The 14847-nt window shown below is 46.3% G+C and overlaps 1 protein-coding gene across 1 annotated transcript; it reads left to right on the plus strand.

The window, feature by feature from the left end:
- The first annotated feature begins 6613 nt into the window (after positions 1-6613).
- Positions 6614-12128, plus strand: tent5aa (terminal nucleotidyltransferase 5Aa). The gene has a single exon (XM_072499805.1). It carries the CDS (start codon positions 7008-7010, stop codon positions 8190-8192), a length of 1185 nt encoding a protein of 394 aa, XP_072355906.1. The 5' UTR covers positions 6614-7007; the 3' UTR covers positions 8193-12128.
- Positions 12129-14847: the final 2719 nt, after the last annotated feature.

The raw sequence follows: 14847 nt of genomic DNA on the forward strand, positions 1-14847 counted from the left end.
TTGGATGGATGGTCAGAAAACAGAGTCTTACCGTGTCTGGGTGAATAAAACTTTCAGTGCTCCCGGAGTCGATCAGGCATGGCGTCTCGTATCCGTTGACCAGCACCGTTGTTGTCGTCGTCTGGAGCGTCCGGGGCCGCGATTGATCCAGTGTCACCGAAGCCAGTCGTGGTAGTAGTGTCGCGGCGTCTTCTTCGGACCCCGTGGCGCCGTCGATGCTGAGGTCCTTTGTTGTCAACCAAGATGGTGGCGTCCATGAATCGCACGCGGCCGGGGGTGGACAAAATGGCCGCCCCCATGGATCGCATGTGGTCGGGGGTGGACAAGATGGCCGCCCCCATGAATCGCACGTGGCTGGGGGGTCACAAGATGGCGGCGCCCATCCTCCCCTCGTGGTGCCTGGGACCCAAAATGGCGGCACCCGCGGGTCGCACATGGGGCGCTGGGGGGGTTGGGGAGCGTTTGGGATGTGCTGGGCTCGTTCTTCTCCGGGGATTGCGGCGACCCCCCCCCGGGACCAGCACACTGCCGCGTAATGGCCCTTCTTGCCGCGGCTTTTACAAATAGTTGCGCGGGCCGGGCAGCGCTGCCGGGGGTGTTTCGCTTGTCTGCAGAAATAGCAGCGGGCCCCCCCGGGATGGTCTGGCGCTTTAACCGCGCAAGCTTGCGAGGGAGGGGGTGGGGTTTGTCGCGACGGGGGTCCACGGAGCCCAAGGGGCTGCCGCGCGGTCTTGGCCGTAGGCGCGGGCGTTTTGCGAGGCCACATCTAGGGAAGCTGCAAGGGCCCGTGCCTCTGAGAGTCCTAGCGACTCTCTCTCTAAAAGTCTTTGGCGGATTTGGGGAGAGTTCATACCTGCCACAAATGCATCGCGAATTAGCATGTCCGTGTGTTCCATCGCGTTCACCGGCGGGCAGCTGCAGCCCCGTCCCAAAATTAGCAGCGCGGCGTAGAATTCTTCTAGCGATTCTCCGGGACTTTGCCGTCTCGTCATGAGTTGGTGGCGCGCGTAGACCTGGTTAACGGGCCGAACGTAGATGCCCTTCAGCAATGCGAGCGCCGTCGGGAGATCCTCTGCGTCTTCTATGAGAGGGTAAATTTCCGGGCTTACCCTCGAATGCAGGACCTGCATTTTCTGGTCTTCTGTGATCCGGCCGGGGGCCGTTCGGAGGTAGCCTTCAAAACATGCATGCCAGTGTTTAAATACTGCTGCCGAGTTCGCTGCGTGGGGGCTGATCCGCAGGCATTCCGGGGCGATCCGGAGCTCCATAGTCTTTTAAGCTCGCTTAATAAATTGTAGCGCACAATGACTTATGAGAGAGACGAGAAGTGATGAAGTCGATTCAGGCTTTATTAAGCGAGGCTTGTCCCCAGCAGTTCAGCAACAGAATGAAGCGGCGGGGAGAAGCTCGGGTTCTTATACTCCGCCTTCAGGGCGGAGCCAGGAGTCAGCAGCCAACCAGGACCCGGGATCTGTCAGCCAATAGCATCACGGCTTCACAGTCCCACATGACCCCTAATACATACCACCACACTAGCTCCCCGAATTCTCGATGCAAGACCTCACTCTTTATTCTACCTATATCGTTGGTATCATTTACCACAAACTCAGTATTTTTAAAAAAATAAATTTGGAGTACCCAATTTTTTTTTTTTTCCCAATTAAGGGGCAATTTAGCATAGCCAATCCACCTAACCTACACATCTTTGTGTTGTGGGGGTGAAATCCACGCTGACACGGGGAGAATGTGCAAACTCCATACAGACAGTGACCCAGGGCCGGTATTCGAACCCAGGTCCTCAGCACCGTACGCTGCAGTGCTAACCACTGCCCCACCGTGCCGCCCTGCAAACTCGGTCTTAAATCACCCTCCCCCTATCGGATGCCCTGCAACCGTTCAGTAATAGCCCTGACCATGGCCCCAGGAAAGCAACACATCATCCTGGGGTCACGTCAGCAGCCACAGAAACATCGGTCTGTTCCCCTTACTACCGAATCCCCTATCCCTATCTGTCTTCCTTCCTCCTTGCTCTCCTCCTGTACACAGGCCACTTATGGTGCCAGAAGCTTGGCTCTGACTGCACTCCCTTGAGGAGCCAGCAGTCTCATCAGATTCCAAAATGGAAAACTGATTTGACAGCAAGACCCCAGGGGTCTCCTGCCCAACCTGCCGGTTTCTCTTGGACTGCCTGGTGGTCACCTTTACTTCATCCAACCCTTTGAGCTGCAGTGTGACCACCTATTCACACAAGTGGGCAGCACAATAGCACAGTGGTTAGCACTAGTGCTTCACAGCTCCAGGCTCCCAGGTTTTGATTACCGGCTTGGGTCACTATCTGTGTGGAATCTCCATGTTCTCCCTGTGTCTGTGTGGGTTTCCTCCGGAGGTGCACCGGTTTCCTCCCACAAGTCCCAAAAGACAAGCTGTTAGGTGGATTGGACATTCTGAATTCTCCCTCTGTGTACCCGAACAGGTGCTGGAATGTGACAACTCGGGGCTTTTCACAGTAACTTCATTGCAGTGTTAATGTAAGCCTACTTGTGATAATAAAGATTATTATGAAATTATTATAGTCTCAGCCTGGTGGATACGCCAGTGTCTCCAGCTGCTGCTCAAGCTCTGAAACCTGAAACTCAGGTTTCTGCAGTTGGGAGCACTTCCTGCACCATATGGTCATCCACGATGCTGGTAGGGTCCATGACTTCCCACATACATAGAAAATAGAAGCAGGAGGAGGCCATTCAGCCCTTCGAGCTTGCTCCGCCATTCATTATGATGGCTGAGCAAGTTCAATTTCCTGATCCCACCGCACCCCCATATCCCTTGATTCCTTTAGCCTCAAGAGCTATATCTAGTTCCTTTTTGAAATTACACAATATTTTGGCCTCAACTGCTTTCTGGTAGTGAATTCCACATTCCATCCCACTGACCTCACCTGCCATGTCTTAAACTTAAACATCTTACTTACTAACTTTTCCAATTACTTAGTGTAAAAGACACATCCCTTGCTTAATTTCATCTTCTTGTCTAATTCTACTTCAACCTACTTATCCTTGTATTACTTATAATTTTCTATTTGGCAGAAGTAATTATTTGTTTATTTTAAAAAATCTAGAACTCTTACCTTTCTTCAATGTAGCTTTAATTTGCAGAGGAACAACTCACCCACTACTTACCAATCAGTTCTCTCCCTTGTGACCTCTATTCCTGCAGTCAGGCAAGACCACTCTCAAGCAATCAAGTTGGTAGCTTTTCTACAATGTCGCTGCTCACTTGGTTTTCAAACTCAACGTGTTCCCGACTCTTCAGAGCTCCCCTCTCCCAAGAATGTTTCCCACGAGTCTGCCTCACTGCTCCTCCTCCTGAAGGTGAGTGATGTAGACTGCACTGAATTTATCCTTTCTCTGATTCCACAGGCATCGCCCACAGATCCACCTCTCCTCCATATTGTAACTACCTGGTAAATTATCTACCTATTCCAGATACACAAAAACTGTACAAATCAACCGAGCCAATTGCCATCCCATCAGTCTACTCTTGATCACCAGTGAAGTGATGGAAGGGGTCATCAACAGTGCTATCAAACAGCATTTGTTAAGCCATAACCTGCTCAGTTTGTATTCCACCAAGGTCACTCAGCTTCCAACCTCATAACAGCCTTGGTTCAAACCTTGTCAAAAGAGCTGAGCTGACCTCCAGAGATGAGGTGAGAGTGACGTCCCTTGACATCAAGGTCACATTTGACCAAGTATGGCATCAAGGAACCCTAGTAAACCTGGAGTCAATAGAAATCTATGGGAAATCTCTTTGCTGGTTGGAATCCTAATTGGCATAAAGGAAGATGGCTGTGGTGGTTGAGGGTGAATCATCTCAGTTCCAGGGCATCACTGCAGGAGTTCCTCAGGATAGTGTCTTAGGCCTGACCATCTTCAGCTGCCTCATCAATGACCTTCCTTCCATCAGAAGGTCACAAGTGGGGATGTTCACTGGTGATTGCACAATGTTCAGCACCATTTTCGACTCCTCAGACACTGAAGCAGTCCACGTGCAAATGCAGCAAGTCCTGGACAACATCCAGGCTTGGGCTGACAAGTGGCGAGTGCCAGGCAATGACCATCTCCAACAAGAGAATCTAACAATTTCCCTTTGACATTCAAATGTTATTGCCTTGTCTGAAACCTCCACTCTCAACATCTTGGGGCTACCAGATGGGGCTTGACCAGAAACTGAACTGGACTAGCCACATAAATACTGTGGCTACAAGAACAAGTTAGAGGCTAGGAATCCTGTAGCAAGTAACTTCCTCCTGCCTCCCCAAAGCCTGTCTTCCATCTACAAGGCACAAGTCAGCAGTGTGATGGAATGCTCTCTATCTGCCTGGAAAAGCGCAGTTCCAACAACACTCAAGAAGCTCAAAGAAGCCTGTTTGAAGTCCCTATCTCACTGCATGGAGGGTGTGCCTACACCTCAGGGACAGCACTGGTTCAAGAAGGCAGCTCACCACCACCTTCTCAAGGGTAATTAGAGATGGGCAATAAATGCTGGACTAGCCAGCGACACCCACATCCCTCGAATTAATTTCTGCAGGTGCTTCGGGTGTACATTAAAACAGTTGTGGTCGCAATACCAGGCCCCCAGGCACTCCCTCCCTCCCGCTAAAAAGTACTCATCATTTATTAACTATGCTCAGGACTCACATCCGAATGCCTATATATTGGAGTTTACTCAATAGTTATTCACCTCCAATTTAATCAAAAGATTTTTCAACCTTGTGCCCCACCGCAGATATAAAGCTCAGAGTCATGCCCAGCAGTCAAGCGTTCTGATCCAAATTTATATGCTGACCAGCGCTAAGCAGGTGAATGTGATATGGAATTAAGCTGAGTTCACCTTTGATAAGGAATTGCATTCATGACACGGAAGTTGGACCATGTGCCTCTAATGCCCATGACCTGTTTTGCCGTCTTTCCATCTGCTGCTTCCTGGTGATCAGGGGATGGTCTCATCCCTAGTCTCACCACATGAGGAAGGTGCAGTGCTCTGAAAGCTAGTGATTCAAAACAAACCTGTTGAACTTTAACCTGGTGTTGTACGACTTCTTACTGTGCTCACCCAGTCCAACGCTGACATCTCCACATCATCCCTAGTGTCAGCGTTCTGCACTAATTACCAATTGGAAATATGGAAAGAGCCATAGGAATATTTATTCCTATAATCTTCAATACACAGTCTGACCTCATCAGCCACAATCCTGCTGAATGGCGGAACAGGCTCGAGGGGGCCGATTCCTGTTCCTATTTCTTACAGCAATTGCTTTCCTCGGCTGGGTCAGCCTCTGCTTTGCTGACTGTAGGGCCCACTCCTGCCCTCCCCGAGTGGTCGCAATTGAAGAACGTGGAAAAATGGTAATCAAATCAACATTTTTTTTAATCCTCGAGATTGTTTTTCATTGAGACAAGAGATTCTGAAGGTTAACCTGCGACTGCGGCTATTTGTGGCGCTGTCAACAGGCGGCGCAGTTACCACGCTGCACACTGGCCTGGACACTGTGCAATTGGCAACATTGCCCAATCACGTTTGTGATTTAAAAAAAACTTATTGGTTTGGTTTTATGCGGATCAGTTAGATAAATCGCACTTTCTAAAATACGTGGGAGATATTTTATGTTAAACTTTTAAACTCATTCTGGAAATAATCGTAACTGCCAAGGATATATTTTCTCTGGGTGCCAGTGATTGAAGTGTTTCTAATATCTACAAAATGACGCGCACACACAGCTGACACCGACTTCATGGGAAATACGGAAAAGAACTTCAAAATAATCAGGCTTCATTGCTCCGTCCCTTATCTCCGCACCATCTGCACCAGTAATACACCCTGGGTTTTGTCAATTGCAATTCATATTTGTGAATATTAATCGACGCCTCGGGGCGTTTCACAGATCTCTGAAAGCCGACACCTTTTGGGGTGACAGTGGGGACAAAAAAAAACCACACCAAACTGCAGGAAGTCTGGTTAAATACGGGGGTAATAATCAAGACCGTGTCTGTGATGGGACAAATGATCATCTCTGCATCATGAGCTGATCTTGTTTGAAGTCTTAACTCCTCCCCCCCCCCCCCCAATCCCAACAGCTCCCCTGGGTCGAAGGTTACAGATAACTCCAGAATTTCCCAAATTTGTGTGTCCCCCCCCCCCAAACAAAACACAATTTCCATAGAAAGGTAGAGTGGGATATATGCTGTTTGAAGATATATTTAAAGTGCAGGTTGTGGGCTGGTTAGGGTTGGGGGGGGGGGGGGGGGGAATGCAGGATGACGAGCGGCTGTTTGACGGTGTGTCTGTCTCTCTATCAGCTCCCAGCACTGCCTCCACTTTCCATTCAATTTCCATTCAATTTCTCTGCCAAGTCAATGAACTCCCCAATCGCCCCGCCCCTTGCCCAGCGCTGATTGGCTGTCTGACGTCAGTGGCATGCGAGCCCGGCTTTCTATTGGTGGGAAGGGGCTGTCACTCAGCCCCCGCCCCGCCCCCGGCCGGCCAGCTGAGAGTTTGACACTGCAGTCTGCAGATGGAGGCTTCAGTCTGTGCGTCCCTGTCCCCCTCCCCCAGGATGGACCGGCAGCCCCGCTCTCAGCTTTGGAAGCACAGGCTTTAAATGTTCACCGGGAGTTTATGCATTATTATTTATTGTTTAACCCGCTACGTGTGGGCTGCCTTTTGGGGGGCGACAGTGCTCAGCAATTTATGCAAATATTATAGGCGGTGCCATGTCCGTGACTCACAACCGGAACTGCACGGAGAAGCCATATAAAAACTAATGGGAGAGTTAATACGCAGACAGCTAAAGCTTTGCAGCCTGCACAGCCGAGGGAATTAAAAACACAGCACCGCCGGGGCGGCAGGAGAAGGAATTGATCACTTCTGCAAAAAGAATTTCTCGTTCCCCTCCTCCTCCAACCTCTTTTAAACGAAATATATCTTAAAAAGTGAGTTTGCAAGTTGCAATGGCTGATGAAAATGCCAACACTAAATGCAATAATAGTTTTAACGTTTTGAACTGGGAGCAAGTGCAGCGGCTGGACAGGATCCTAACGGAGACGATCCCGATCCACGGGCGGGGGAATTTCCCGACCCTGGAGGTGAAGCCTCGGCAGATCGTGCAGGTGGTGAGGAGCCGCTTGGAGGAGAAGCGGATCCGGGTGCGGGATGTGCGGCTGAACGGCTCGGCGGCCAGTCATGTGCTGCACCAGCAGAGCGGGCTGGGCTACAAGGACCTGGACCTCATCTTCCGCGCCGATCTGAGCGGCGACAAGGAGTTTCAGACGGTGAAGAATGTGGTGCTGGATTGCCTTTTGGATTTCTTACCCGAGGGGGTGAACAAGGAGAAGATCACCCCGCTCACCCTGAAGGAAGCCTACGTGCAGAAAATGGTGAAAGTTTGCAACGACTCTGACCGCTGGAGCCTCATCTCACTGTCCAACAACAGCGGCAAGAACGTCGAGCTGAAGTTCGTGGACTCGCTGCGGAGGCAGTTCGAGTTCAGCGTGGACGCTTTCCAGATCAACCTGGACTCGCTGCTGCTCTTCTACGAGTGCTCCGAGAACCCCATGTCGGAGCACTTCCACCCCACCATCCTGGGCGAGAGCGTGTACGGCCACTTCGGGGAAGCCCTGGAGCACCTCCAGCACAAGGTGATCGCCACCCGCAACCCGGAGGAGATCCGGGGCGGGGGGCTCCTCAAGTACTGCAACCTGCTGGTGCGGGGCTTCCGGGCGGCCTCGGAGAGCGAGATGAAGGCCCTGCAGAGGTACATGTGCTCTCGCTTCTTCATCGACTTCTCGGACATCGGCGAGCAGCAGAGGAAGTTGGAGTCCTACCTGCAGAACCACTTCATGGGACTGGAGGACCGTAAGTACGACTACCTGATGACCCTGCAGAGGGTGGTGAACGAGAGCACGGTCTGCCTGATGGGGCACGAGAGGAGGCAGACCCTGAACCTCATCACCATGCTGGCCCTCCGCGTCCTGGCCCAGCAGAACATCATCCCCAATGTGGCCAATGTGACCTGTTACTACCAGCCGGCTCCTTATGTGACCGACGCCAATTTCAACAACTATTACATCGCCCACGTGCAGCCCGTGTTTACCTGTCAGCAGCACACCTACTCCACCTGGTTACCCTGTAACTGACAGCACCTACAGGCTGAGGACGGGGAAGAGCAGAGGGTGAGAAGAGCGATCCAGCACCTTTGTGGTTTGAGTAGGGGGTCAGACACACACACACACACACACACAGTTTGACCCAAACCCGGTTTGTTTAGTGCGATGCTCTTGAGCTGCTCCACTTTTTTGAGAGCTATTATTAAAAGATTAGCTTGCGTGTATTTTTTTTCTAATGGAACCAGATGGAATGATCTATTTCTAATGGGGGGGGGGGGACAAATCGGATTCAGCAGCTTTAAAATGAATTTGGGGATCCAAATCGCCTTTTTTATTTTTGCATTGGCTTTGGCCCCTCCCATTCTGGTTGTAAGCCGAAAGACGACAATCTGGGCATTGAGCAGCCGTACTCGGTCAGGGCTAACCAGTCTCATTTATATAAAAAAAACATGCTGATTTGAGGGTGAGGGAAAGGTTCAGATTTTCCCTTCTCGCCTGTTCTCCGATGTTCTAGCTCGTGTGACAGAGAATCTAACTCCGTGTTGTATTGCCTTCTGTAAACGGGGTGGGGGAACGGTTGCATTTGGAGGCTTGCTTTTTTTTGTGTGTGTTCGAGTGCTTTCTAAAACTCTAAATGGTTTCGCTCCAGACACACGGATGGATACAGGATTGTTAAACACGACGACAGAAGTCGCTATTGTGCTGTCCATGGCTCCCGGTTCGACAGAAAACGCACTTTCACTCTTTGAATGTGGAAGTGTGCAGAACGCTGTGGCTAATGTAATGTTAAAGGACCAAAGATTTTTTCGTTTTATATATATATATATCTCTATCATCAAAAATATACCCAAGGACAAGAACAGATGTGGCTAATTTATATTTGTCTATATGAATCAAAAGTGCCTATTGCCTATAAAAACAGGAATGGATATACTGTATTCAGATCTTGTGGCTTCATCCACATTTTTTTCTTTATCAGAGACAACGTGTTTTTGCACGAATTACTAAATTCCCTATTTTCTTGGAAAATACTTGTACTTTAAAAAAAAAAAAAGTTGCTGTTTATGTGATAATTTCAAAGTATGTATTGTCTTGGACAGTGTAGCACTTAGGCAAGTGTTTAAACAAAGTACTTTATATTTTCCCATTTGTAATAAGACGTTCCTTGGCACTTTTTTTGTCTCCTCACTCCTAAGAAGGGGATCGGAGATTATGTGATGTGCTGTGGTCGCATTTGAGTTTAGGAGCTAAACAAAGCACAGTTGGGTGCCGGAAAATTAATAGAGGAGGGAGGGAGAGAACTGTGAAATGTTGTAGTTTGCTTATGACACCAAATTAATTGTGAAGTAGATAATGAATTTAGCTAAGTAATCCGGTGGAATCCTATTAGTGCGAGATTGGGACAGCACAAGACTTGCTCATAAACAGGCTTGTGTATGATCAGGTCAGCCGTCCCAATGCTTCATTAACCATATCCAAACATATTACTCCTAATCTGGTTATGATTTTACCGTCAGGGTCATGTACTCGATATTTTCTTTTGACAATTTTGTTGGGAACAAACAAGTGGGTGACCACCAGGAAAGAGAAGGGAACCCTGACTATGGCTGCAAACCAAATTATGTGATTGACGTGTGACTAATCTATCTAGTCAGGGAAATACTTGAGCACAAGCCAGTGACTGAATTCGAAAATGACAATGCATTCAAGATTCTCTGGTTATGCATATTTGAAAAATCCTGTTGTGTAATGAGAGAAAAATCTTCCGTCAGCTGTTTGACCCAAGGCAACAAAGCAGCTCTAAATTGCATTAGCGTGTTAACATATATTAATTTTGCTTACCAAAACATGTTGTGTCCAGATATTGCTATTCCTTCCTCCACTGCAGTTAGAAACGTACTTTAAAAATACCATTTTAAATTGACAGTAAATTATGAAATGAATTCTGTTTCCAAGTGACTGCCTGCAGGAGATTGTCCTTTTTATCTTTTTAAAATACTCTTCTCCTGATTGTTTCTCAATCCTATTTTTTGCATTTGTTCTAAGTTTGCTCTTTGCTAGTGTGTGTTTCTGCTGAAGTTTGTAACCCCAGGATGCAGTAAAGCACCATTACTGAAAGCTGTTTGAACACTGCAAAGGTTTGAGCCTTTATAATCAGGAACTGGGATAAACACTGGCTAATTTGCAATGGGAGAGGACATAGGTTTTTTTTAAAAAGACGTTCCTGAATACAGTCAGTTCTGAAAAATGTTTGAGGTCGGTTACTTGGAAATTAACATTTTCTATTGTAAAAAGTTGTGCTAGAATGAATAATGGAAGGCATTTTACTGTACCAATTCTGTGATTTATCAAGAGCTTGATTTGTTTACTGTTGCACGTCACTTATACATTCTGCAGAGCCTGACAAACCTCTTGAAATGCAGCACATTGTTTACTTGAGGGAGATGGGGAAATACCTTCTCTGTCCTACATTGGATGGCAGTATCTTGCTGTTTGTTCAGTGTAATACTCCAGTAATTGATCAGGCCGAGAAAAGATTTATTTTCTCAGTCCATACCAGTGGATGCAAATTAGAAGTAGCATGTACCTGTCACAATCGCTGTACACCTGACAGCTGCCTGCGAGGCTTTCGCTAACAGCATGGGGAGAAGGGCTGGAGAGATAGGATCAGCTGGTAATGTGGTATGTTCATTCTTATCACCATTATTTGGTGTTCCCATGGAGGCCATTCTTTAACAGTGAGTCATTGTTTATTAGGATCAACACTACTTCTGTGGTAGGTTATAGACATTAATCAGAATTTTTTTTTTGTAAAGAGAGAACCTGCAAAATTCGAGCATTGGATAACTTTTTCACGCACAGGGATTTTGGGAGTGGGAACGAGAAGAGATTGTAGGAGATCACTGCCGCAATACCAAGGTGGGAGAGTGAGTAAAATGCAGTGTTGTGGCTATTTTTGAGATAAGTTGCCAGAGTATTTTGAAGCTGTTCCATTTTAAATTGGTACTGGAGGCTGAAGCCTCTGTAATTTTTTTTTTGGTTACGGAGGGAGTGGGGGAGGGATGAAGGAATTCTGAAGAATTCCAGTCAATAGCACATGTAGCAACAAAATAGTAATGCATGTAGCAGCGTGAGGGGATTTGAACTACAAACATTTTTGTGAAACGGTGAATAGAATTTCAGTGGCACTTTTAGCTACCAGTGGAATGTAGGAGGTTTCTTTGAAGTGATCATCTAATCATGAATAGTTAAAGGGGGCTTTTATAAAGAAATCTCTACTGGATACTGCCTGTCTTCATTTTTTTTCAATTGGGTTGGCTTATCGTTCAAAGTCACCTACCGTAGACAAGAGGTTGAATTATTCAGAAATGCGCATACTTTTGCCTGTCCCCTGTCCTCCCAGTTGCTTTTTCCACTAATGGGCAGGGAGCATGGTCATTCCAACTTAAATGGTGTGCCAGCTGAAATTCTGAAGTAAAAGGTGCTGCAGCTTGCAAATTTTTAAAAAGGTTTTAAGCTGAAACTGTACTTGTCTTGACATGTTTTTTTGTTGCATTTTGAATGTCCTGTAATCCTGCTCCCCCACAAAATAATTTGTCATGAGAGCTTGTAGGTAAAATGAACAGTTTTAACGCCTGCAAGACTCCCCAGATCTCTGACAGCTTGCTGCAAACCTTGGAATATGAGGGAGGCTCTGTGTATTTACTTTCTCCAACTGCCACACATATATTTGGCTTCTGAGAGGCTTCCTGTTGCAGCAAACTGCAACTTGGATTTGTCTGCTGGACTCTCCGTGACTGGAGGCTCTGTCATAGAGGAAATCGAGGAGCTGATGGAACCGAGACTTTTGAAGACTTCAGCATCTGTCAGTCACAAAGGGAACAGATTGTGAATTTTGTTTACACAATCCAATATTTGGATTTATTTTTGTTTTTTTGGTAAATAAAAGGAAGTTATTTTTTTCTATTGGCGTGTCTCGTGTCTTTACTGTGTCTCTTTAAAATAAAAGAGCTAACCGTTCCATTCTAATCTGTCTAAGCACTGCTTTCATTGCAAAAAATCTAAACACAGCACTTTCACAGAAGCTGAGCATTCAGCAAGTTCTGACTGCAACTCCATAAATAGGCAAAATCCAGCCCTGCCAGCCAAGTGGAGCGGGTTCAAGCATCTCAAAATAAATGACAATTGTTGCCAGAAATTTTCGGTTCAAGTAACACTGGATTTTTGCAGGTTAACCTTTTTTTCTCCCCCTTCACTGGAATGGGTGACAGGAGAACAAATGAGGATGTTGGGCCAATGGTCAGTAACCCAAACCATGCAAAACCTTAACAGCAAAGGAGAAAATAGTAACTGGAAACTTTTTGGGGGAGTGGGGGTGGAAGGACAAGGTGGGGATGGATCTCGTTCTTGCATTGAACCATTCAAGCTTGACCTGTTTGCATTGCAACTCTCTAAAAATTGAGTTATATTTCCAAGTTAAGCACAATCAGAAAACTTTGTATTGCAGTAAACCCATATTTTTCAAAGGCTGTTAGTCATTTGGAAGAACATGTTGCCAGCTCTCGTATTTTAGCTTATTTTTGCTGCTTTTTAGTATGACCAGCATTGGTTAATGGCTTTTTTTTTCTACATTGTGCAAAAATATATGCTTAATTGCTGCATTGAGATTTTATCAGTTGTGCAAGTGGCTGACATTTAGTGATTTCACTTGAACCTTGTTGCATTTAAAATTGCTGACATGGCTTCAGTGGCTAATTTTAAATATAAGTACCTTTTTTAATGTTTTTTTTTAATGGTGTGGTCTGGCAGTTACTGTGCACGTGTGGTTGACCCTATTTCTCTCCCATTATTAATGAAGGTCACCAACACAATTAAACTATGAGCCAAGTGAAGCATTTCTGAGTGAGGTTACTGGGAATATTGAGCACACTGGTTGTAGCATTGCAACACTAGTGTGATGTTAATTCTTGAGATTATGGAATAGGCTGACTGGATGAGGGACTGCACTTGTTGAATGACTTTTCTGTCTGGTCTAAAACTGCTGCTTTAGTTGTCTTGGAGTGATTGTCAGATTAGGGGAGTGATTGTCAGATTAGGGCAACTATAAGTAAACATAACCCTTTTGAAATAGCTTAAGAATTTGCTATGATTTCCTCTGTTGTTGACTAAACAAAAGATAAATAAAAAATTTCTCCAGAGATGCTGTTTGCAAATGTCTAAATTAACTTTTTCTTGAGCTGCAGCTGCAGTCTCTATGTACTTTTATGTCGCTTGAAGTTTGCAAGGAAACAACTTGTATATCTGGTATCTTGCAAGATGATGAATTGTGGAGCATGAAAGTTATAATATAAAATACAAAAACAAAGTTGGGAAGACCCTGTCAACCAGAAGGGTTTTTTAGGCAATTTTTACAAATGGCCAGGGATAGAACACAGTCGAGGAATTTTGGGCACGCGTTTCTGAATTTGGGGATTTAATGTTGAAAGGGAGGCTATTGATTGTAGAGTAGAAGACATCATGATGTAGGTGGTAACATGGAGAAAGGACTGAATCATAGAATTTCCAGTGTAGAGGAAAGAAGGTGGCCATTTGGCCCATTGAGTCTGAACCAGCCCTTAGAAAAAAACACCCTACCTATGCCCACACTCAACCCTATCTGTACACCTCCACCCTATCCCCATAATCCCACCTAACCTTTTTTGTACACTATGGGCAATTTAGCATAGCCAATCCACCTAACCTGCACATCTTTGTACTATGGGTGGAAACCCACGCAGACACTGGGAGAACGTGCAGGCTCCGCACGGACAGTGACCCAAGCGGGAATCGAACCTGGGACTCTGGAGATGACTGGTTAACTAACAGGAGTAGAGAGTAGTGATAAATCGGTCTTTTTCTCATTGGTAAACTGTTGGAGTGCCACAGGGATCAGTGCTGGGGCCTCAACTATTTACAATATGTATCGATTTGGATGAAGGGACCAAATGTGTAATAAATTTGCTGATGACAACCTACTTTCCTATCTATGTCAAGAGTAAGTAGGAAAGTAGATTCTCAAGAGTAAGTAGAGCCTATGGCGAGATATAGATGGGTTAAGTGAGTGGGTTAAAAATTGGCAAATGAAGAATATTGTGGGAACGTATGAATTTGTTCACTTGGGTAGGGAGCATGGAAAAACAATGCACTATTTAAATGGAGAGCATTTACAGAATGTGGTGATCTGGTTGTCCTGGTACCTGAATCTCACATGCAGTTAGGGTGGCACAGTGGTTAGCTCTGCTGCCTCACACTGCCAGGGATCCTGGTTCAGTTCCGGCTTTGGGTGACGAGTTCTTCCCATGTCTGCGTGGCTCTCCTCTCTCAGTCCAAAAATGTATAGGTTAGGTGGACTTGCCTTGCTGAATTACCTTTAGTATCCAAAGAGTGCAGGTTAGGAGGGGTATGGGGATAGGGTGAGGCAATGGGTCTAGGTAGGGTGCTCCAGGATCGGTGTAGATTCAATGGGCTGAATGGCCTCCTACCCCACACTGATTCTATGGATACAACAAAGCTGGATTAGTACAGCAAGTGGAATGATTGCATTTACTGCAAGGGGAATTGAGTATAAAAGTAGGGAAGTTTTTTTATTGCAGCTCTGCAAGGCCTTGGTGAGACCATATCTGGAATACTGTACACCGTTTTGGCC

Source organism: Scyliorhinus torazame, chromosome 4 (genome assembly GCF_047496885.1).
Source record: "Scyliorhinus torazame isolate Kashiwa2021f chromosome 4, sScyTor2.1, whole genome shotgun sequence".
Lineage (NCBI taxonomy): Eukaryota > Metazoa > Chordata > Chondrichthyes > Carcharhiniformes > Scyliorhinidae > Scyliorhinus > Scyliorhinus torazame.